The sequence below is a fragment of the Pelodiscus sinensis genome, chromosome 6 (assembly GCF_052426305.1).
Source record: "Pelodiscus sinensis isolate ZL-2025 chromosome 6, ASM5242630v1, whole genome shotgun sequence".
NCBI lineage: Eukaryota > Metazoa > Chordata > Testudines > Trionychidae > Pelodiscus > Pelodiscus sinensis.
In genome coordinates this window covers 18438427-18463915 of record NC_143057.1, presented here as the reverse complement: position 1 = coordinate 18463915, position 25489 = coordinate 18438427, and the positions used below count along the sequence as shown (strand labels likewise).

General features: G+C 43.6%; 1 protein-coding gene and 1 long non-coding RNA gene across 8 annotated transcripts in view; one reads left to right on the top strand and one right to left on the bottom strand.

The window, feature by feature from the left end:
- ELAVL2 (ELAV like RNA binding protein 2) overlaps window positions 1-25489 on the bottom strand; it is a 201619-nt gene that overhangs the window by 26246 nt on the left and 149884 nt on the right. For all 7 annotated transcript variants that reach the window (XM_075931470.2, XM_075931478.2, XM_075931476.2 and 4 more), the window contains one exon: window positions 6314-6467. In XM_075931470.2, the coding sequence (XP_075787585.1) occupies window positions 6314-6467 (154 nt within the window). The remainder of the gene's footprint in view (window positions 1-6313; window positions 6468-25489) is intronic.
- The window catches only part of LOC112546791 (uncharacterized), a 28127-nt gene continuing 11619 nt past the window's right edge, over window positions 8982-25489 (top strand). Inside the window, exon 1 of the long non-coding RNA XR_003090498.3 lies at window positions 8982-9211. This is a non-coding gene — a long non-coding RNA (uncharacterized LOC112546791). The remainder of the gene's footprint in view (window positions 9212-25489) is intronic.

The following is a 25489-nucleotide window of genomic DNA, read 5'->3' as shown; positions in this document are numbered from 1 at the left end:
TTTTAAAAAAGAGGGGACTCATTAAACCTAAACTTAAACCTCATTAAACTCATTAAACACATTAAACCTCAAACAAAAGTCTTAAAATGAATTCCGTTTACCTAGAAAAAATTCATGTAAAGGAGAAGAAACTTGCCATTATTCAAAGGCCTACTACACGGTTTCATCAGTGCAAGGAAAGGAAAAATTTAGAAATTGGTCCACACACAGGGTGTGTCTAGACTACAGGGTTTTGTCGACAAAACTAAACCTACATCTAACACTACCGCTGAGTTCTGTTGACATAACGTCAACAGAACTCAGCAGTTTTGTCGACGCTGGTAAACCTCATTTTACGAGGAATAACGCCTTTTGTCGACAGAGTTCTGTTGACAGAAAGCATTATTGCATCTAAACTGTCCTTTGCATCCACACTTATGTCGACAAAGCAGCTTGCTTTGTCGACAGAACTGAATGTAGTCTAGGCGCTCTTTGTCAACAGAAGCTTTGTCAACAGTATCTGTCGACAAAAATTCTGTGGACAAAACCCTGTAGTCTAGAAGTACCCACACTGTTTTTATTAATAGATTTTTTTTTCTTAAAAATAAATGTCATTCTAATGTTCTGAATTGTTAAGGAACAAGATTAAGGAAGTTTAAAGAGCTAAATATCACAGCCTCAACTTTATACTTGTCCCAAAATTATTAATCAGATCATTTTGAATCTAACTCTTACCACTCTTAAAGGTATATTTAGGGTCTTCTACTTACTGTATTTAGGGCAGTGTTTCTTAAACTGTGTTCCATGGCACACTGGTGTGCCACGGGGCAGTCGGAGGTGTGCCGAGGAAAACAGAATTCAAAATAGCTACCCTTAAAGGGTCACGTGACTTTTGCTCAATTTCCCCCAACCTTCCCCCCCCCCAAATTCTCCCCAATCCTTCTCCCCCCCCCCCCCCCACTTTCCTCCGTCTTAAAAAGTGGTGTTCCTCCGTCTTAAAAAGTTTAAGAAACACTGATCTAGGGTGTATTGCACAATGTATATAAGATTTAGAGCCTATTCATCTGTTTATTTTGGTACTAGATCATACATGCTATTTGCACATGCATACCCATGAGAGATCTAAATTAGTAGTTGGTGGATTGTTTGTAGGGCTGTGGACCATGAAACTGCAGAGTCTAGCTTTATGATAAACTGGTGATTCACCTGGGCAGACTGCAACATGCATATCACACCTCACTTTTTCAAGCCTTAGAAGACCAACATGCAGATGTTCATCCTATGGATAAAGTTTGCACTATATCTTTTAGAGAGTTTGACGGTTTCATCAAGAACTCCTCCTAAACAGGTAAGAGCTAGGACCACAAAGTTTGGTATATAGCTTTCTCTTATAACTTAAAGCAACATGCAGGTTTGGTTGTGCCAGGAAAATGGGATGTTCCAGGAATGAGATTGCTTCTCATAAAACCAAACAGAAAAGAATCACCAAATCAAGTACAGTCCTCACAATTGAGATAACTCAATGAATAATGAAAGACTGAACCAGAGATGAAAGTAAAAACTAGTGCACCATGCAGTAAGAAGGAGACAACTGGCTGAGAGAGCTTGGACACAGGCTGTGGTAGTGCACAGCTCTCAGGCTCTGCTGCACTAAGCAGCAGAAGGTAAAAGGGGCTGATTGGTTGGGAGCTCCCCCATTCCATTGCATCTAGGACTGTCCTAGCCCTAAGCCTCACACTCCCCAGATGCCCTTTATGGACGGGGGAAGGGTTGAAGCTAATACACACCCTGTCAAAATTCATATGGGACATGCTGCTAGCTGTTCCCCTTTATTACTATGAGGGAGGGAGGGGAAGTGAATAGTTTGCTGCATTCCTCTCCCTCTGGCTGGAGGTGAGCAGAGTACAGATGAGCTGTGCTCTTGGTTCACACCCCCAGACAGGGAAAGGAAGGGGACCATCAAGGAGTTTCAGCCTCCCTGCACAACCCATTTTCACAGAATCAGAATACTAGAACTGGAAGGAACCCTGAAAGATAATCAAGGCCAGATCCCTGCCCTCACGGCAGGACGAAGCACCATCTAGATCATCCCTGATGGGTGTCTGTCTTATCTGCTCTTAAATCTCTCCAGTGATGGAGATTCCACAACCTCTCCAGGCAATTTATTCCAGTGTTTAACCACCCTGACAGTTACAAAGTTTTTCCTAATGTCCAACCTAAACCTCCCTTGCTGAAGCTTAAGCCCATTGCATCTTGTCCTATCTAAGGCCAAGGAGAACAATTTTTCCTCTCCTCCTTGTAACACCCTTTTAGATACCTGAAACCTGCTATCATGTCCCCTCGGTCTTATTTTCTCAACTAAAACAAGCCCATTTTTTTCAGTCTTCCCTCATAGGTATGGTGACCATATTTTCTGAACCAAAATTAGGGACACATTAGCCACACCCCTTGGCCCCTGTTAACCATGCCCCTGACCCCCACTAGCCACACCTCTGGTGGTAATACTCTCGGTGTCAAGTTGACACATGACCAGAAGTAGAAGGTGTCATGTGACTCCCCCCCCCCCCCCCCCCAAAGAACTTTTCCCACCATCCTCCTACCAATAGGGATGAGTTTGGCCCCCACCAAACCCCCTTCATGCAACTATCCTGCAATTGCATTAACCCAATGTGTGTGACATTAACTCTGGGCACGGAGAGGCTGGGGGAAGTGTTCCTTCTAAGAGTTTCCTCCCATGAGCAGAATTAATTGTGTTGTGCACCAGTACTGAATTCGTGTGGCTTGTTTAGATGTGCCACCCAAGTTAATAATAAATATTTTATAAACCTCTACCTTTTCTCTTTGCCGCCATGTCTCCTCCCCTTGCTCCATCAGCTCCTCTGGTGCCTGCTGTCCCCAACCCCTCACCCACCTCTGCTGTCCTGACTACTGCCCTTCTCACTGCCCTCAGCCCTCCTGGGCCCTGCCCCCCCCTTCCACACTAGCCCTTCTCTCTTCCACCCCCTCTCCCCCGTGCCCACTCCTCCAATAGCCCCACTCTGATCATGTGAGCTACCCCTCCTCATCCCCTCTCCTAACACCTGCCTCTCCTCTGGTTCTGGTCCCTCCACTGCAGGTATCTGCCCTTCTGCTTCACCTCCAGAATCCCCTGGCACCTGCATCTTCCCTTACCTCTGCACCCTTCTGGTGTCTCCCCCTACCCTCACTGCCTCTGCCCCCCTTGCCTTCTTTCCCTGAAGCCCACCCCCTCACCACCCTCTGCCCCAGTGCCCCTCACACAACTTGCTCCATCTCCACCTTCCTCATGCCCACCCCTCCTTTCAACCCTTCTCCCAGAACCTCCCCCTCCCGCCTCCAATGCCCTTCCCCTCTCCACTCCCAGCATCACCCTGCCCCCTCCCACTGACACCTCCCCTCCTGCCCTTTTCCTTATTGTCTCCACTTGGCCCCTTAGCATTTCTCTCCTCCACACTGTCCCTTGGTGCCTTCCCTTTTCTTCTCCTGCCTTGCCCCCTCCCCTCAGCACAAGCCCCTTCCTCTCCTACCCCTCCTTCCCCCCACCACCTTCTGCCTTCCAGTTTGCAGGGCTGGAGTCTGTATTCAGGCCCCAGAAGTCTCCTGGAGCTGGGCCACGCGGTGCTAATTTTACTCAAGTCCCTGCACCAGCTTTGGCTCCCATTAGCAGGAGCTCTCCCCCCCGCCCCCGACATGCCATGTCAAGCACAGCTGTGTAAGTGGGTCCATGCACTGCCGCTCCCCCAGAGGGGTGGGGGGGAGAAAAGGCTGTGCAGAGAGCACACTGGCAGAGCCCAAACACATCCCGCTCTGCAGCGCTCCAGCCGGTCTCCGCGCGTCTGTGCTGGGACTCCAGTGACAGCTCCCGGGAGCAGCTTGCTGGGTTTATCCCCCTCCCCTGGGGATGGAGGAGGCAGCGTGACCAGGCTGGCAGTCCCGCAGCGGGAGGGAAGGGCCACCGGGCGGACGTGCCGAATGGCGGTGCATGCTGCAGGGGAGCTTGGCGGTCTGGACACTGCACACAACCAGCAGCAGCCCCGGGTGCCCATGCAAAGCACCAATGTAGCCGCTTACATGCAGGGTAGAGGCAGGGCATTGCTGTTGCACCGCACTAGTGCTGGGTGTCCGGGGCAGGGGGAGAAGGGATCTAGCTACAAGTGGCACTGCCAAACAGGTTTTCCAGGACACTTGCTACTTGTATCTGGACACTGGGACAGAACCCTTAAATCTGGGACTGTCCTGGGAAAAAAAGGGGCATATGATCGCCCTACTCATAGGTCAAGTTTTTTAGACCTTTAATCATTCTTGTTGCTCTTCTGCGGACCTTCTCCAATTTTTCCACATCTTTTTTGAAATGTGGTGCCCAGAACCAGACACAATACTCCAACTGAAGCCTAATCAGCACAGAGTAGAGCGAAAGAAAGACTTCTCGTGTCTTGCTCACAACACTCCAGTTCATGCCCCCTACACACACACATCCAGCCTGCTGCCCTGAGCCCTCCTCACTCCCAACCTAACTCCTGCAGCCCCCACACCTACTACCCTAAGCCCAGCCTCACCTGCAACCCTGACTCCTGCAGTCCCCCAACATCCCCACTCCCAGAACTTCACAAACCTCTGCTTGGAGCCTCTACATTTAAATTTGTATAGGTATTGTTGTATTACAAGCCTGCCCACCCTCACCCTCACATCTACTGCTCTGAGGTCTCTCTCCCCTCCCTCCCAAGAGAGGTTGTAATAGAACAGTACCTGTAAGAAATTTAAGTTACTTTCAACCCCAGGTCACTAAACGAAGATGAGCCAGAACAATTGGATGAACCAACAATAGGATTGTTTCTCAATAAATATTACAGAAAAGAGATAAAACAGATAAATTTGGAGTAGTTCTGTTTTGGCACAATTGAATCAGTGCTCAAAGGTTTGAAAATGAGAAGAAAATATTATAGGAAACTAAATTGACTATCACCTTTTTTTTTGGTTAAAATATAGAAAATAAGTGTATATGGAAGAAGAAAAAACCACACACTTGATGGAAAGCCCATTCAAAATTTTTACTAACAAAACCAAAAACTTTAATCCATGAGAATCTGAAATAAAAATTACATGTAAATGATTGTATTTTTGAAAAATACAGTATTTTCATGAAGCATGTATATTTTCCTTTAATTAAAAAAATGTAATTGAGTTATGGACCAGAGCAATGCTGGGCAAATCTGCTAGTTATACATTAAAACATGTAAGTTAGGTGTTAGGACTTCATTAAAAGCATGAGATTACTCTTTTTATAGACTATTTTTATATCCTGTTTAGCGATTAGAAAAATAAAAATTTCTCTCAAGATTTTGTCAAACTAACACTGACAGTACAGTTGGAATTTTTATCCACCAAATTGACATTACTGGCATTCATTTGGTTAAAAAGGAAAAAACAGATGAAGTGTTCAAGGAAATGGAAGGGACTAAAACATTTGAGGGGAGAATCCTTTTCCATGCCTCAGCCTGTGTTGTACATGGTTTAAATACAGTCTGTAGTTCCTCATTTCTGTGGAAACATCTACCTTATTTGATGTTCTATGCCAGCCTTTACAGATGAACTTTGGTGCAGATAGAAAATACGCTACTTCCAAAATTCAGTCTGCCAGTGGAATTGGCATAAGTGTACAGAAAAAACACATACTATTCAAATCTGAATCAAAAAGACAATTGGACATTTTGTGGCACACAGTGTCCATTGAAGGCACACTGAAATAAAAGTATTTAACCTACCAATGTTTGTAGCTTGCTTTTAGTCCGTGCTAACACTGCTAAGTATAGAACTTATCTATTCCTAAATCTCTAAACGCATATTCTTCTGTGTGCCCCTAGTAGATGACAACCATGAGAACAGTTTTAACAGCAATTACCAGTTCAGGTTTTGTGTAATCCTAGCCTGAGAGAACCAGCTGTGCATTACTGCATAAAATTTTGCTTTTTATAAAAAAAGATTGTTTATTAGCTTTTTATAAGGAGCATAGGGACTATTTTCACGCAGCAGCTTGGAAATGAAGATTATAGCAGCTGTAAATTTATTACAAGCCATGAAACAGGCTTCAAACCTGCACCTTCAGGGTAGAAATGACTCAGGCTGGCACACTCCACTCCACAATCTATTTTTGTTCATGCATATTTATGAACAATTCCAGCAGAAAATTACATTTTCTGGCCCACATATACCTTTGATATGTTCTGGAGGCAAGACTGCTGCATCGGAAGGTAGAATATTTCACTATCTGCCAGTCTGAGAAAGTGAGAGAGACAGTGCAGAGCAGCTGCCTACTTACCAGTGACTTGGTCAACTAGAATACGAGAAGTAATAATGCGTCCATATTGCGAAAAGAGCTGCTCCAGTTCCTTTTGGGTCATTGTTTTTGGAAGTCCACTGACGTACAAATTTGCATCTCTGATAGAAGCTGAACTTGGGCGCGCATAGGAAACCTTGGAAAATGGAGGGTAAATTTATTTTTTTTAAATTACTCCATGATTGAAAGTTGGACAAAAAAAGTAAATTCAATTAATTCATGTGACTTCAAAGTAATTACCAAAAAAAAAAAACCCAAACCAAAAAAAAAACCCTATTCAATGAGTTAAATACCTGCTCAATGTTAAAAAGATAACATTCAAAAATAGTTGTCAATCAAAAAAAAAAAAACACACCACAAAGGCAAAGGACTAGATTTACTGAGTACCCCAATCAGTTAAGTTGTAGTTTAAAGCTGTATTTCAGAGCAAAAGGGAAGAGTTGTGAATGTACATTTAAGCCTCCTCTTGGAGGAAAAAAGTGCTCTTCTGACACCAGTTTAGGCTCCTTTGTGATAAAATTAAAACAAAGAAACGAATAGTATACTTTTCTATTGGAAAAAAAATCTGTTCTCTTTTTACCCATTCATTTAGTTCTCCCTAATACACTAAAATGCAAAAATTAAGGTTAGCTTTGTGGTCAATGTCAGATGCTTTCACAAAGGCAATCCAACATATTTGCAGCTTTGCTATTTCAGTATTGAAAGTGTTATTATGATCTAGGGATGTAAAAAAAAAAAAAAAAAAGAAAAATATTAGCCATGTAACCCATCTGTTACATGGTTAAATGTTAGGGGATGTGGCAATAGGGAGAGAATGATCGGTCACCCCTCACCAAGGCTGCACCCCTCCCCCAAGTTTGGAAGCCAGAAGCCCAGTCAGCCCCACTCCGGGCTACCAGTGGGATCATGGTACCCAGTCTCAGCAGGCTCCTAGCTGCCAGCAGTGTCTCAGCAGCCAGTCTCCTGCAGCAGCCAGACCTACTCCAGGCAGGCTCCTGGTGGGGTGCCAGCCAGCAAGTTTAACCAATTAACATCCCTACTCTACTACTCTTGTGCATTTGTCTGACTCTCTCCAAATAAATTATAATAATTTCTTCAAGTCAGAACAGGCTACAGAGCTAAAAATACTACACCATGTTACAACTATTTTTAAGAATAAGTAGCCAGAGTGGGTATATACACCATACCATTCAAATGGCAGCACATTCTGAAACAATGTTAGGTACACAACCAAATCTGACTGATAGTATTACAGATTCTCTTGGACACCAGATATTGAGAATTCTAGCTAGTTACTTTGTCCACTCAAGACATCTGGCTACAACTGTGATAAACATTTCTGACAAGGCTTTAAAAAAATATCTTCCCAAAATCAGGTTCCCAAATCAGGCTGCTTCTTTAAGGGCTTTAGGATTTCCTAACATGCTGGATGTCCAGCAGTTCCAATTGAACTCGACGTAGCTGAACGGTCACCTTCAGTGCTAAAAGTCAAATTGAAGTCGAAAGTCTATACAAACAGGGCACGAAGGACAGAATGTATCATCTGGAATCCTTCCATTTAGGGTGGCCAGATCAGGTCTCCCCTTATCTGACATTTATTTGATCCAAAACAATTAGAAATCAAATCGAAGATTCACAGAAAATGCCTGAGTTAAAAGCAATATCAGTCTGCCTTTTGTTAGTACAGTACTGAAGGATTTTTTATTATCCCATAAAAATGCTGATCTGTACCAGACTATTTGGGCATCCTTACCACTATTTCTCATTAAAAGGCCAAACCGATCATGTCCAGTGTTTAGTGAAAAGAAGCCTGGTTGGGAATCTCAATCCTTAACTCATTTGTAGCAGCTTCTCATTTAAGTATTAGAAGGAGCATTAACCTTGTATTCTAAAATGGACTGAACTATATTGTGGGCCAAGAATGGCCTCTGCCTTCATAAGTACCCAATACAAATACAAAGGCGAGGATTCGTGAGCTCCTTAATACAAGGGCCATGCAATAACCTAAGAACATCCACAATTTCAAGTAGCTGAAAGCACATGTCCTCCAGCCTCCCAGCATGGTAGGCTAGTACACCTTATCTGTTTTAACTACAGAATAAATGATATTGCAAAGAATGTATCTACTTCACCTCTTGTGGTGTACAGTATTTTGCAGATTTGTTTTAAATTGCTAATTTAAAGCTTGTGAAAGGTGCTGCATTAAAAGAATTGGACCTTGAGATCTAGTATTCACAGATTAGTAGAAACTTCCCATAAATGACCCAAGTGGTTTTTACTCTGAAGTCCTGTAACCTGTGCTAGTAAGCTAATCGAATAGCTCCGAGGCTGTAATAGTAAAAAATTATTATCAGATCACGTCACAGTATTAGGTAAAGTAAGGTATCCATGGAAATGTTTTTAAAAAGTTTACAGCCATTTTAGAGGAATGGAGGCATGGTTTTTGTTTTGGGATGAGACGAGATAATTTAGAATGAGGTTCCTCCCCTTTTTCTGGAAGAAACATGGGTCCATAGATGATTTTTTCTTCCCTACTACCAAGGCAAAACCCACCACAGAATAATCATATATCCAGAGGGCCTGTGTGTCATGTTGTGACGGGGTGAGGTCACAGAAGACCCCTTGGGGATGCTTCCCAGAGTGCTGACAGCCCACTGACACTTGCCTTCCTGCTCTCTGGAGCTTCTCACAACCCTGTCCTGCTGGGCCAGCTCCCTGGTCTCCCACAGCCATGGCACAGAGCTGAGATTACACCCCTCCCCTCCCCCCCCCCCCCCGAAGCAATACAGAAACTCTTCAGGTCCGAGGAAAATGCAGTTTTGGGCCTAGCTTCCTGGGATGCCACTTCCCAAATGAGATCAGAACCCTAAAGGAATTTAGGTAAGCCTCTAACAATGAAAGGGGAATATGCACACCAATTGCTCCCCGAGGGAACAATTATTTATTACCAAGCTCGGTGTAATTAAAAATGGTTTTAAGTAGACACAATTTAAAGGGGTTGTAAGTGAAAACAGGAAGAGCAAAGTTGATTACAAATTTAAAACAGAATTAGCTAAGTGTTTTCTAACACTTAAAACCTCAGTACAGACTTATTACAAACTTACCCTAAGACTGTTCTTATTCCAGCTACGTCTCCAAACCAGGGAAGTTCCCCCTCCCTGGGGTCTTCGGCTCATTCTCTTGGGTGTGCCACACTAGCCAAAGACCAAAAAAACCTCCTAGATCCCTATTATTTTATAGATACCACATTTCCATGGACAATTACTTGATTTGCCCCTATCAGTTGGGGTGGACATGTGACTTGCTAAGACTTAAAGGACAAAAGAGGGTGTTTACATATGTCTGCCCAGACTCTGAGGCATCCCAGCATTGGAAAAACCCTTGCTGGCTTTCATTTGCACATTTAAAATCACAAAACATTCCTTAATCCATATTTCTAAGTTTACACACAAGAATGATACACACACCAAAGTAAGATATACAGACCCAGCAGCTTAAGACATTAAGATTGATAGGTTAACATGAAGCATTCTTTCCAAAGCATCTTAGAGTTATGCATGTGTGTGTCTCTAAGTCCATTTAATAAAACTTGAGGGGGAGGGGAAGGTCATCCAACACAGAAGTAGGATGCATTTTTTTGCAATATCTTTGGCCTTGCCGGACCAGAAAGTCCCAGGTTCGGCTGTATGAACCCGTACAGTAATTAAACTGATTCCATATGCGGTCCATCCATACACTGTATATGAGTATGAGTGTACTTGGGAGCTGTTTGGACAGACATTTGTCAGGGATTATCTAGATAGTGCTTGGTCCTGCTGTGACGGGAGGGGACTGGACCTGATCTCTCTCAGTCCCTTCTAGTATTTTGTGACTAATTTTTGGATATGTACTGAATTAACAGCTATGCTAAAAAGTTACTTTCACAGCTATTTCTATAGGTGAATATTTAATGGCTGAATATCAAGGTTATTCAATGTCAAAACCACTCCACACAATCTCAACTGAGAGGCAGTCAGAAAGCGTACAATCTTAATATTTAAAGAGGATACACAAAGTACAACGTTCAACATGCTGCTACTCTGTAGAGACAAATTTAAACACAGCTTTACTGGAATTTTCCATTATCTTACAAACTTCACTATGAACAGTGAAGACAGCAGCTCTTAGAAAGGCATCATGGTCTTTTTCCCTACTTTTTGCTTTTAATACTTTAATTTAGTGAATAAGGAAAGGATGTTTCCTTTCCCTAAAAATCCACTAAAATTTGTTTTTTGTTAAAAACACACACAAAAATCCCCAACTTAGAGTTACTGCTGAAAAAATTGTAGAGTACTTTGTCTCCACAAATGAAATTCCCACGAATTCCTTGTTATGTGTAATTACCTCAGCATACATCTCAGTGCTGTTCTTCAATCAGTTTTAAGTGTATATTTCCAGGGAGAGCAGGTTAGCCTCTGAAAACACTTTTAGAAGTGTTGCTCGGAATCAACAGGATTCCATCTATGTTTAAAACTATGGCAATTTCACTTAAATGTAAAACAAAGGATATCAATTTTTATCTACTATATATTTGAAGGAGCTTGTGCATCTGTCCCTCCATCTGTCAATTCAAGAGCTTCTCCTAAACAGTGACAGCTAAGACCACCAAATCCGATATACATCTGCTTCTTATAACTGAAAAGTAAGGGAAGGGTCTGGCTGTGCCAGGAAACCAGGATGTGCCTACAATGAAAACAGGAAAGACAGAACCATGTGAAGGGACTGGTAGGTTGGAGATGCCTCCCATCTAGGAGTGCACCATCCCTGAGACTCCTGCTCCCCAAGTGGCCTTTAGGGAGGTCCAGGGACTAAAGCTTCTCCTCCCTCCCCCAATTCAGACAGGAACATTACAGGCTGCTCCACTTCATTAGGGAGAGAGGGGAAGTGCTGCATTCCTCCCTCTGGCTGGCAAGTGCAGGGGCCATACAAACCTGGACCTGCCCCAGCTGTGCCCAGCGAAGCTGGAGCAGTGGGGGAGAGGCAATTCTCACCTGGCCCCAAGCTGCTGAGGTGAGAGGGCTGGGAAAGTCCTCTCTAAGGTAGCCTGCATACTGAACCCCTCATCTGCAGCACCCTAGAGCAGTGATTTAAATGAAGAACACCACAAAGAGAGACCATAAAAAACACTGCTTGAAGCAGAAAAATCTTCCATATATACACAGTAAAACTCCAGTAGTCCGGCATCCAATTGTATGGTACTCCTGATAGTCTGGCATCAAAATGGCAAGAGCCTAGTGAGTGAGCTTCGGCAAAAAACGAGTCACAAGGCAACAGCAGCAGCAGCTGAACCGAGCAAAAAGGGTATAAAAGGGTTAAAAAACTAACACCACAGTATACTGTATACAGGATGTACAATAAAGGGTTAAGAACACGTTATATACAATATATAATGTATACAGTGTATATTTTATAAAACCACCTTATAGTCTGGCATATCTGATAATCAGGAGGTACTATCTGGAACCACCTAGGTCCCAAAGGTTCCAGTTTATCAGAAGTCTACTGTATCAAGTTACCTTGTTACACACATTAACTTTGATTAATCTCCACAAGAAAAAAGAGCAAGCTCACTCCAGTATGTGTTTTAGCCAACAGTGCATAAACTGAAGAGGTGACAAGTTAAACCACCTTTACAGCTGGAAATCTAAACTTCTGCAAAACTAGTGCCATTTATTCAATGTTGCCAAACACTGTTTCATTCCTGAATGTATTTTAAATAAATACTAGACCCAAAACTATTATGTTCCAACTCAAACCTTGTATTTACCACCAGTGTTACAGTGGATCTTTTCCATTACAATGTGAACCACAAGGATCTAAGACCAGTGCCAGGATTCTGGAAACGATCTTATTTTTCCATCTGGTATTCATTAAAGGTACCAGATTGACAAATATGAACACGTGGAGTGAAAGCTTCCTAACCTCTCCCAACCACGTGTGGGTCAACTGACTAGCCAAGGATCGCCTCTGAGAAGAACAGTTTTTTCCATGACCAATCTCAATACAAAGAACCATCAATAAGGATCCCAGTTAGTATCAATTATACCAACTAAGGCCTGAGCCGCAATTGCCAGCCAACTATCAGATAGCAATAATATGAACCAGATCTGGCTACACAGAGGTCAACTATCCTTCCATCTGAGATGAGACTATAGTACACATTGCTACCTGGTTCTTCTGTGGTATTAGACACTAGCTCTAGAGTCAGGCTGAGGGTGTACATGGGCAATGTTGCAGTTCATGCCACAAAAATCAGGTTTTTTTAAATTGTTCAACATGTCCTTAACGTGGATGTTGTGATAACTTTGCTAAACTGATGTGTCTACAGACACATCTAGACTACCTTTATTTTTCGAAAGGAGATATGCAAACCGGCACCGAATTTAGAATTGGATTTAGAATTGGATGCAGATCTTCACCTCTAGAAATCTTAATGGAGTCTCAATTCTGGACTGCTCTGTGAGCAAACACTATGCATGGCAAACAAATCTGAACCTGCCTAGGGAAAGAACCCTAGATAAGAGAGATGACCATGATGAAGGGGGGGGGGGGGGGGAGAAGAGGAGAACCACATTTAAAAACAAGCATCACCTACTATGGAAATTAACCTCATTAAGCAAACATGCATCTCTAGGATAATTTAAAACTCCTTTTTACACCTCAACAAATTATAGTAACAAGAAACACTATTCTCCTCCTCATCTTCTCTTCTGTCTGATAAGGCACCCCATGGGATGTGTATATGCAACTCATTTTACCTCTGGTTCAAATGGATACCTGGAGAAGTTACAACCCACATAGAATGCCACGATTTCCTGGGCAGGACAGATAGATGTAACCCCTCAAACCACTGCTTCACACCTCCACCCCCACCCATCCCATGCTCCTTAACTGTTTTCAGGTTTAAGATGGCCACCTTCAAATTGATTTCCCAGGATTTAACTTGACCCTGGAATGTGCTATCAGTAACCCAACAAGAGAGCTGAGCTTGTCAGACAACTGTGAAGCCCTACTAAAGTGATCATGGAGGGAAAGTAGGTTCAGAGGGACTTCAACAAACATATGTAACATTCTATAATGGATAACGTCATAGAACATGCAGTACCAAATCATAAGACAGTGCTTCCAGTTTGCCACAAGTAGTCCTCAACTGTAGATAAGAGCATCAGAGATTGCTGTTTTTTGGCAAGTTTATGTCCTTAAGTATTGTTATGGTATCAATACAGTGGATGTGCATTAGGCCTCAATTGGATGTAGCAAACCTCCGACCATGCCCTATGGGTCCTGCACTTCTGACAGACAGTGTTCACCTCAGAGGCTTGCTGTGATCCTCCATACAATCCCTGGCCCTTTATGACAGGCATGCATCACAGCCTATTAAGTCCTTCTCAACACGTTAGTCTAGTTTTGGGGTGAAAACCCCTCTGTAGTCATGGTTTCCTCTCTCAGGACAGACTTTGTTGGTGTGGAGAGGGTGGGGGGGGGGAGAAGGGGAGAACCCAGGTCTGCCCACTACTCCAGGTTCCAGCCTAATGACTCTAAAGCAGCAGCAACAGACAGGGTTTGTTCTACTCCCAGTCTGGAGACCACTTCCCCCAAATGATCCCTCCTAGTACCTTTCCTCTGGTGTCTGAGCAGCCTGTCCTCCTCCTTCATTGCATTCTGCCTTGTTCATAGTCCTCAGTGCTCACACACGCACCTTATTCTCAGATCTTGAGCTACTACCCTCCTGCAGGGAGGCCTTATGCACAAGCCCCAGCAAGCCTTAATGGGTGGCAAGTACTTGATTAGCCTGCTGTTTCCAGAAAGCTCTTAATTGTGCCTCCCTGATTATGCGGCACTAGGTTTGGATCTGTTTGCTCAGGGAAGAGAAAACTTCACTCAGAGCCCAGCCTACCATCCCTCCATTAGCCAAGCTGGTCTGGGTCTGTCTTGTAGTGACTTGTGTTCAGTTCTGGGCACATTTCAGAAAGATGTGGAGAAACTGGAGCAGGTCAAGAGAAGAGCAACAAAAATGATTAAAGGTCTAGAGAACATGATCTAGGAGGGAACACTGAAAACTGGATTTGTTTAGTTTGATAAAGAGAAAACCAAGGGAATTTGATAGCCGCTTTCAAATACCTAAAATTGTTAAAAGGAAGGGGGAGATCACTTATTCTCCTTGGGACAAGATGCAATGGGCTTAAATTGCAAAAAGGGAGATTTAGGTTGAACATTAGGAAAAGCTTCCTGTCAGGGTGGTTAAGGACTGGAATAAAATTGCCTAGGGACATTCCACAATCTCCATCACTGGAAATATTTAAGAGCAGATTAGACATACATCTATCAGGGATAATCTAGATCAGCATTTCCCAAACTATGGACTGCAGCCCGCAGGAAACAACTACCGGGCCTCAGAGTGGTGGCCAGGATGTTCTGCGCTCCCAGACTGCCAGTGTGGCACCGGGTCCCCCAAGCCCTCTGCCTGGGCAGAGTCTGCAGCCGGATGTTCCGGCTCCTGGCAGAGTCCTAGATAGGGCAGGTGGGGGGAGGGAAGGAGGAGGAGGAGGGGAGAGCCGGCCACCGGAAGCAGAGGGAATTGGGGCGGGCTGGGGAGATTGGGGGGCTGGTGGAAGCAGGGCTGCCGGGGGGGGGGCACAAGGTTGGGGGCAGGGAGCTGGCCGGGGAAGATGGGGGGAGGGGGGAAGAGAGGAGAAGAGGTCACCGGAAGGAGGGCTGGACATGGGCAGCGGGGCTGACCAAAGGAGATTGGGAGAAGCGGGGGAGAACTGGCTGCTCGGGAAGGGGTTGGGGGAAGTGGGGCTGGCCAGAGGTACAGCGGGAGGAATGAATAGGCCTGCAGGGAGCAAGACTAACCCAGCCATATAGCAGCCAGGTAGTTCAAAACAACAAACTGATACATCTAGTTATAATAAAACTTGCCTAATGAGAAAATACCAGACATGTTATATGTCTGGTATCTTTTCAGTTTGTTTTTTATGTGTTTATATTTTTGCAAAAAACAGTACTGAAAAAAGGGTTCCAACTAAAGTAAAAAGTTTGGGAAACTCTGATCTAACCAGCTTTGTCTGTCTTACAGTTCATTTATCCAACCCATATTCCTTAACTTGTTGGCAAGAATATTGTAGGTGACCATATCAAAAGCTTTGCTAAAGCTGGCACTGGGGGTTTTGGGAGGACCAGAAACAGCTTATTTGAATATTCATCATTTGATTAATAAATATGCAAATGAACATTACCAGTCCTCCAAAAGTTTGTGAATGGATTTACTGGTCCCCATGTCAAAAAGTTTGGGAATCCCTGATCTAGATGGTGCTTGGTCCTGTCAAGTGCAGGGGACAACCTAATGACAAGGTCCCTTCCAATTCTATGATTTCTAAATACTCTGGGGGGGAAAAAAAAGGAATTATCCCTGCTTTCATAGTTCAGTAAATGTTCCACCTTGTGAGTAATTGTGAAAGGCTCCATGTTTCTGGTAAATAGAGAACTGAATGAAAGCTGGCTAAATTTGAGGTGATTATCTTCAACCAAAACAATTCCTTTAATTTGATCTGTGTGAGAAGCCTACTGTGACAGCCCTGTTTTACAAATGTTGCTTTCAAAAGGGAAGCCAAATTTCTTATTGCTCTTGGAGGCAAAGTATGCCTGGTTTGTTGGGCCTTTTTATTGTATTTTTCTTTTCTGGTTGAGCATCCAATTCCAGGGCCAAAAATGGTAGTCATGCTGCCAATGAAAGTGACTTTCCAGAAAGTCTGCTGTAAGTTAACTGTTTCTTGCAGAACTGTTTTCCTTTTCAAGGTGTGAGAAGTTGGAGGAAAAAAAACTGAATTTGAGTAGGGTTTGAGTCTTTTACTTGACTTTCCAGAGGTGACTGCTAGCCAATTACCTGCAAGACAAGTTTTTTTTTTTTTTTATAAATACCCACTGGGTGCTCCCCCCTGCCCAAGATTCATATTCCTTAATTCCTATAGTTAGTAAATGAATGGGAACAGGCAATATTAGTCAAATATTGCCTAATGTGTAAGTGGTTGTGAAGGACAACAGAGATTCTCTGTCAGTAATATTCAGGGTAGAATTTCAAGGGGAACTTGTGAGAAAGGGAAATTTCTGGCTTTGAGTACATGTGGTGGCCACTGATGGACTTATTTTCACACTTGATTTTAGGCTGTGCTGTCCTTTTCTCATTTGCTGTGGTTTACATCTTCTAGTCAGGAGTTAAAAGCAGAGGACAAGATTTGAGTTTTTAAAAATCACACTACCTCTTCTGGGCAAACTCAAAAAAGGTAGGGAAATAAGGGTTCTCACATACAATACTACACAAAAAGCAAAAAGCAAATAGACGCTTCACTTTCCTAATGTGAACTAGTTTTCCAAAAAGGTAAAATATAAGTTCAAAACCTTAGAGAACTCAAGAAGGCAGTCAAGTTAATCTGAATTTTAGAAGGGAACAGTGATTAACCATCTCCCCAGGCCCACTGATTCACTTAGGTTCCAGAATCATTTTTTTCAGACTGATGTTATTCCACTTCATCCCACAAATGGGAAAATTACTCTTCCTGGAACTAAAAGTTTACAAGGAAAAATCTAATTATTCAATGTACGCACACTGTCTTTGTCTACACTACAAGGTTTTTGCGCAAAAAACCCCCAGCAGAGCGTCCATGACCCAAGCGCATTTTCTGCGCGTGCACACCCAAACCCCTCCTCCAACAGGACAGAGGGTCTTTGCCAGCAGAGTTATTCCTCTCCCCACAAGGAATAACTTTTGCGCTACAGCTCTTGTGCAAAAAGGCATGTGTAAATGTTCCACAGGGGTTTAGTGTGCAGAAAAAGCATTAACAGAATGACCATCAGAGCTTTCTTGCACAAGAATATTCATGAAGTGTGGATGCTCTCTTGTACAAGAGCACAAAGCCTCTAGGTTAAGACAGAGAGAAAACAGTACTCATCTATAAAATGGGAAATACAAAACCCAAGAAGCTACAGACTAATCATAACTTCTATACCAGGAAAGAGAATAGAGAAAATAGTTAGGAATCCAATTGCAAACATCTTGACAATAAGGTGATAAGTGACAGTCAGCATAGATTTGTAACGAACAAATCTTGTCAAACCAATCGGATAGCCTTTTTTGATTGGATAAAAAGCCTTGTGGGTAAGGGGGAAGCAGTAGAAGTGGTATTCCTAGACTTTACTAAGGCATCTGATACATGACTTTTTAAATAAATAAATTCAGGAAATAGAACTTAGATGGAGCTATTCTAAGATGGGTGCATAAAGTGGGATTGGATTACCATTCCCAGAGAGTATGGTTCACTGTCATGCTGGAAGGGCATAAAGGGAGCTCCACTAGGATACGTTTTGTTAAATGTCTTAACTATATAAATAATGGCATAGCAAGTACACTGATAACGTTTAGAGGATACCAAGCTGGGAGAGGCTATAAGTGCTTTATAGAAATTCAAGAGGATCGAGACAAACTGGAGAAATGGTCTGAGGTAAATAGGACGAAGTCTAATAGAGACAAATGCAAAGTTATCCACTTTGATTTTTCCACCCTGTTTCACACATACAAAATGGAAAGTGACTATTTAGAAAGTACTGTGGAAGAGGATCTGGGGTCATAGTGGATCACAAGCTAAACATGCGGCCCACAGGTGGAATCCTTTGAACATGGCCTCTAAGGGGAACACACTGCACAACAGCAAGGAGTCTCCCAGGAGGGGTGAGCACCGAAAGACGCAAGCGGATGGGCTGGATGGAACAGATGGGTACAGGGTGTTGGAGTGCAGGGGCATGGTGGGAGGTACTGGCTGCTTAGCCTTGTGGACAGAGCTTGAGAGGTGCTGACTGGCTCACATTGGCCATGTTTGGGTCTGGCACCATGGCCGGGCATCCCTGCCTCCATCACACATGGATTGATGGACTCCCGCTTGGGAACATCAGCCCTGCTAGGAATCTTTTTTTTGCCTCATGTCTGGTCTGAATCGCCCAGCTCCCTGAACACCGCAGTTTGGAACACTCTGGCTTGGAAACTTTTTCCTGAGTAAAATTACTCCAAGAAATGCACGAGCTGAAGCTTCAAGCTGAACACTCAACACACTGGAGTTTTTAAAAAGTGCTCATTAAAAGTGCTGTCATATGGGTGGAAATCAGGTAAATATTGCATTTTATTAATATCAGCAGAAAGGAGTTAAATGGGTCCTGCATGTTTTGTAGTCTTGCTCTAATCATATTCGTGCCCGTCAGTGTGAAAGAAGCCATTTGCATATATATATGCGCAATCACACTTAAGTTACAGCACATGCCAGAGGCCACAAGTATCATTGTGGCCCCGGGGCTTCCAAAGTTGTGTAGCCCTGCTGCAGAGCAGGTCAGTATGTAATTAAGTTGCTGCAGGACAGTGAGACACTTGAGCTCCGACTGGATGACCTTTGGGTCCTGTCTGCCCTCTCTCTCCCCCACACACCATGTCCGCACTGGAGAGGTGCTAAGAGGGAAAGATTTCAGTTCCAGTCCAAAGGCAGGGAAATCCCCATGAAGTAAGGATCATGTCCTTGCAACTGTTGCCTTCAAAGCAGCACAAAGTCATTAGAAGTATTAAGCAAGTTTCCTTGGTGTTCAGAGTGCTGCAGAGGGAAAAAAAAGTCAAGACACACTTGCCCATTTCAAATTGCTGTTGTTGCTGCTACTCACTTACTGGATATGGAAAAAGTTTCTTAGAACGTGAGTTATGAACACTTAGGAATGGAGGCTGTAACTCAACAAAATGTTATGGCTGTTTGTTGAAAGTTTACAACTTAACAATGACTTAATATAGCTTTGAAACTTTACTGGTAAAATGCTGACTTTAACCATCTTAATTAAAACAAAAACAAGGAGAGAAACCTGTTTCCTTACCTTATCAATTAAACGCTACCAAAAAAGGAAATGTTTAACAGAGTTCTGTACTGGTTGTGTCTGCTGCTACCAGATTACATACTCATGGTTCTAAGTGATCGGTGCATTGGTGACTTAAAGCCTCAATTATGATGTGACCATTTATTTGCCACTGGAAAGCACTTTCTTCAGGTTTCACCTCTCTCATTCAATAGATTAGTTGAGAAACATTAAAGCAAAAGCAAGTGTTCAATGCCAATTACATTTAATATTTCTTAGGAATGTTTAACCTATAAAAAGCATGCAATAAAAACCTGTGTGTTGATAAGAGACTGCAAACGTCAATATTTAATTAACGCCCAAATCTGGGACAGCCATGAGTCCCTTAAAGGTCAATCAACTTCAACCTTTTAAAAGCCATCCATATTTTACTATAAGAAAAATGTTGAAGCATCATCTTACACAGAAAACAAAAATAGATTAGTTTTAACTCCATCCAAATCTTTTTACCCTTGACCCATGTCATTTGGGGGGGGGGGCGGGAGGTGAGCGGAGGGGAGGAAAGGCACTTTGCAGAAAGCTATATCAAGCTTTCTAGGTGGAACGGGAGACAGGAGTTAGCCTTACTGACTTTATAGTGGGGGTTTTCCTTCAAGTCTGTATAAGAATGCTGTGCAACATCCAGCATATACAGGTTTTTAAAATTAGTGGTACTAGTCCACCTTTGCCATGACTGACTCATTCTATTCTTTTGATCTCCTAGTCAGAAAGTGCTAAAAATTCCACTGAGGTGGAGAGATTACTTCAGACAAGGGTAAAAGTGCCCCTCAGTAATCCCAATAGGTTGTTAAGTGTGGCTCTAAAGAAATTTTTACCTGGGAGGATAGGGATGGAGAAACAAATGCAAATGGTGTAAATTGCACATGGGACTTTCTATTTTAAAGAACTATGGAACTTCCTTGGAAGAGTTTTTGCAATTTTTAAAATATTCTAACAAGTGGTTTTATTTTGCTCAAAATGAATAGACATTGTAGACTAATGGCATAGCTTTTTAAAAAAGCAATAGTTCACAAAGTGACAGGATAGGCTTTCCAAAAACAAGATTTCCCTTCAAAATACTTAGTACAATATGAAAAATGTCCAATTTAAGATTGTTATTTTTTTTAACTGTCTTCAGGAGTGACTAAGTGTCAGCTTAGAGCAAATTTTACCTGGGGATGAAAAAAAAAAGAGGAGGGGTTTAAAATGGAAATACTGTCAAAGCTTTAACTATAGCATAGCAAAATGACTCTATAATTACCATTTATATAACTCCTGAAAAAATTTAAGGGAAAAAAATCTTCTTTACCTTTGTTCTAAGATAAATTGTTCTGCTGATTCAGATCTGCAAAAGCACTTCACTTTATCTTGAGACTAAGGTCCTGAGATATTTAATTACCTTGTCAAGACCACTAAGTGGTCTGGCACTATGCCCTTTCTCTCAATCTCTGATGATTGATAACATCAATAAAATGCTCTTGCTTTAATTAAAGCTCCAAATAGGACTCCCTTTTGCCACTTGCTAGATCAATGTTCTTTAGCACTGGAAGAATAAAAGAAAAAGCGAGGAGGGTTTCCTCTTCCTCACCCTCACAGTTTGTCTCCAGTGTCCTAATGGAAGTTTTACCCAACACACATCTCCCAGCTCTCTTGATTGATGGGGAAAAAAACTGGTTAGTGGAAAAGATTTGGAAAACACACTTATCTACCAAATATTCTTTCCTATTAATATACTTCCATGAACAAGTCAGACCCATGAAGAGCAATATGACTGGAAAATATCCTCATTGCTACGTATGTTGAGCTCTAGTGGAAGTCTACCAAGTTAGTGGGTCTGTATAACTAAACACATTTGTCATGATATATAATGCACAAACTGTATTTAACTGTTGTGAGCATAGGATGTTCTTGGGCAAGCAAATTATGGTACAATAATTTTAAAATGATTACTCTTGCAAAACAGGGTCACAGTTCACAACAAACCAAGTATTGTTACTGAATGAAGAAATGAAGTGCACATCTTTAAGTTACACAGCACAGTACAGGCAGTCCCCGACTTACGTGGATCCGACTTACGTCGGATCCCTAGATACGACGGGGGTGAGGCAACTCCCGCACATGCGCAGCAGCATTCCCGGGGCTCGCTAACCTGGGTCCTAGGATCCTCCTCCTCCTCGGGCCGGCTCCGACTGGGGTCCGCAGAGCTGCCGGGCAGAGGAAAAGTGCCTCCCCACGCCCGCTGCCCCCCCCATCCTCCTGCCAGCAACAGGCTGCCCCCTCCCCTGAGCAACAGGCTGCTGAACAGACAAAAGCAGCCTCTCTGCCCCTCCTCCCCTCTATACATGCCGGGCTCCTGGAGCGCAGCAGCGTCCCCGGGGCTCGCTCACCTGGGTCCTAGAATCAACCTCCTCCTCCTCTTCGGCCGGCTCCAACTGGCCTCTGCCTGCAGCAGCTGGCCACAGGGACAGGGATCCCGCAGAGCAGCCGGGCAGAGGAAAAGTGCCTCCCCACGTCCGCTGCCCTCCCCCCCCACGGCCTCGCATCCTGCACGCCTCCCCCCTCCCCCCTGCCAGCAACAGGCTGCCCCCTCCCCTGAGCAACAGGCTGCCGAACAGCAGACAAAAGCAGCCTCTCCGCCCCTCCTCCCCCTATACATGCTGGGCTCCCTGAGCAAACAAAGACTCCACCAAAACAAACAAAGTGCTGGCCTCATTGTGTTAGCAAACAAAGGACCCTCCTCCTAGAACCCTGGGTGGTGTGTGGAAATAAAGCTATTAGCTCAAAGCATGGTGCAGAGCTGTTTGGTATTTGATGAGTTACTCCTTTAGTCCTGAGTTTGTCACAGGGACAGAAATAGATGTGAAATCTTCTGAACAGGGGAACAGACAGCAAAACAAACATTAGAGGGGAGTTAACCTTTCCCTATGCTATCCAAAACTAAAAAAAATGTTTGGCTAGAGTTTCCCCTACAATATGTACCAGTTCCGACTTACATACAAATTCAACTTAAGAACAAACCTACAGTCCCTATCTTCTACGTAACCCAGGGACTGCCTGTATGTGAAAAGCTGTGTACACCTGTAATATTTTCCTCATCTCCAGTGTACTTTAACATGGCATATCAATTCTTGGCACTCAGAGGAGAAAATATTCTACAATGGTTTGGGCTCCTTTTATGGTTTCAGTGTTGCATTATTTTCTATTTTTGGGCAGTTAGTAATGCAAGTGGTAATACAGGCAGTCCCCGAGTTACGCAGATCCGACTTATGTCGGATCCGCAGTTACGAATGGGGCTCTCTCGCCCCAGAGCTCGCAGGCAGCGGGACCACCCAGAGTGCAGCGGTCCCACCACCTCGACCTCCGGGGCGAGAAAAGCTGCTCCGGGTGCCTCTGGTCTGCTGGGGACCGTCTCCAGCAGACAAGGGACACCTGGAGCAAAGCCTGGGAGGCGGAGGGGTCCCGCGCCTCTGAGGCTTTGCTCTGGCAAAGCCTGGGAGGCACGGGACTCCGCTACCGCTGCAGCTTTGCTCCAGGTGTCCCTGGTCTGCTGGAGACGGTCCCCAGCAGACCAGAGGCACCGGGAGCAAAGCTGCAGCGGGGGCGGGTCCCGCGCCTCTGAGGCTTTGCCAGAGCAAAGCCTCAGAGGTGCGGCACCCCGCCGCCGTGGCGGCTTTGGCTCCCCGTGTCCCTGGTCTGCTGGGAGGGGGGGTGCAACTAGTGCGCCCCCCCCCCCAGCAGACCAGGCTTTTGTTGTGGACCCTGGGGTAGAGCAGCTGGGGTGCTGCCGGGTTGGTCCTGCAGGGACCTACCTGGCAGCCCAGCTGTTCTGTCCCAGGCTCGAGATTCAGCCGCTGTTGAAACTGATCAGTGGCTGATTCCAGGAAGCTGGGGGCAGAGCAATTCTGCCTCCAGCTTCCTGTAGTCAGCCCCTGGTCAGTTTCAGCAGCAGCGGCTGAATCTCGAGCCAGTTCCAACTTACATACAGATTCAACTTAAGAACAAACCTACAGTCCCTATCTTGTACGTAACCCGGGGACTGCCTGTACTAACAATCTTCACTACACAAATGTGATCAAGAAATCAGGAAAGTGAACTTTCAACCAACTTTGTATGAATGACACTCCACTTTAAGTCTTGGGGGGGTTAATATATGCAAGAGCTATAGAAGAGTGGGAAGAAAACCTACAGATTTAATACTTTTAATTAAATATTTCTTAAATTTATATTCCCTTGACAGGTGATAATTAGACTTGTAAATACTTTGATAGTCAACCAGAAAAGTTTTATAGGAATCATGTGAGAGAAGTGTTTAACCAGCCTTTGCCCATCCAGAAATCATTGGCTAACTTCCCAAGAAGGGTAGAGGTCGGGAAGCTGTATTTTCAGACAAATGCCATATACAAAAAGTAGTACTTCAAATAGTTCCACAGATATTCAGCTAGGATTAAAAATATGCATGCATCAATGACAATGCTGACCTCAGAAAACCCCATGCCTAGTCTTGCATGCAATCCATCTCAGACTAAATGGTTACATTTTACCTTATATTTTAGCCCCAATTCAAACTGAATTAGCATGATGGGGAAAAAAAAATACTACCAGTGGTAATTTCTGAGAGAGCGTTCCACTCGAGATCATCATTCAGAGTTTAATTTTGTACATCCCCACACCCAAGGGATTCACCTCCTCCCATGAGTGAAACTCCATTGGTAGTTAGAAATACAGAAGTGCTCTTTCCCTATTTACATCCAGGACACCTTAAAACTACATATAGGTTGATTTTTGGTATCAAGGTGGAAAAATTAAGAACGTAAGAACAGCCATACTAATGAGACCAAAGGTCCATCCAGCCCAGTACCCTGTCTGCCGACAGCGGCCAATGCCAGGTGTCCCAGAGGGAGTGAATCGAACAGGAAACGATCAAGCGATCTCTCTCCAGCCATCCATCTCCACCCTCTGACAAACAGAGGCTAGGGACATCATTCCGTACCCGTACTGGCTAATAAATTCATGGAGGTTAACTCCATAAATGGCTATCTAGTTCTCTTTTAATCCCTGTTATAGTCTTAGCCTTCACAACCTCCTCAGGCAAGGAGTTCCACATATTGACCATGTGCTGTGTGAAGAACGACATCCTTTTATTTGTTTTAAACCTTAGTTTCATTTGGTGGCCTCTAGTTCTTATATTATGGGAACAAGTAAATATTTTTTCCTTATTCACTTTCTCCACACCACTCATTTTATATACCTCTATCATATCATCCCCCCTTAGTCTCCTCTTTTCCAAGCTGAAAAGTCCCAGTCTCTTTAATCTCTCCTCATACGAGACCCGTTCCAAACCCCTAATCATTTTAGTTGACCTTCTCTGAACCTTTTCTAATGCCAGTATGTCTTTTTGAGAGGAGACCACATCTGTATGCAGTATTCCAGATGTGGGCGTACCATGGATTTATACAAGGGCAATAAGATATTATCCGACTTATTCTCTATCCCTTTTTTAATGATTCCTAACATCCTGTTTGTTTTGACTGCCACTGAACACTGCGTGGACATCTTCAGAGAACTATCCACAATGACTCCAAGATCTTTCCTGATTAGTTGTAGCTAAATAACACCCCCCTCATCATATATGTATAGTTGGGGTTATTTTCCCCCCCCCCCCGTGTGCATTACTTTACTTTTCTCCACATTAGATTTCATTTGCCATTTTGTTGCCCAGTCACTTAGTTTGGTGAGATCTTTTTTAATTTATTCAGTCTGCTTTGGTCTTTACTATCTTGAGCCGATTAGTATCATCTGAAAACTTTGCCACCTCACTGTTTACCCCTTTCTCCAGATCATTTATGAAGTTGAATAGGATTGGTCCTAGGACTCATCCTTGGGGAACACCACTAGTTACTCCTCCCCGTTCTGAAAATTTACTATTTATTCCTACCCTTTGTTCCCTGTTTAACCAGTTCTCAGTCCATGAAAGGATCTTCCCTCTTATCCCATAACTTCATTTACGTAAGAGCCTTTCATGAGGGACCTTGTCAAAGGCTTTCTGGAAATCTAAGTACACTATATCTACCGGATCCCCCTTGTCCACATGTTTGTTGACCCCTTCAAAGAACTCTAATAGATTAAAAAGACATAATTTCCCTTTACAGAAACCATGCTGACTTTTGCCCAACAAATCATGTTCTTCTATGTGTCTGAATT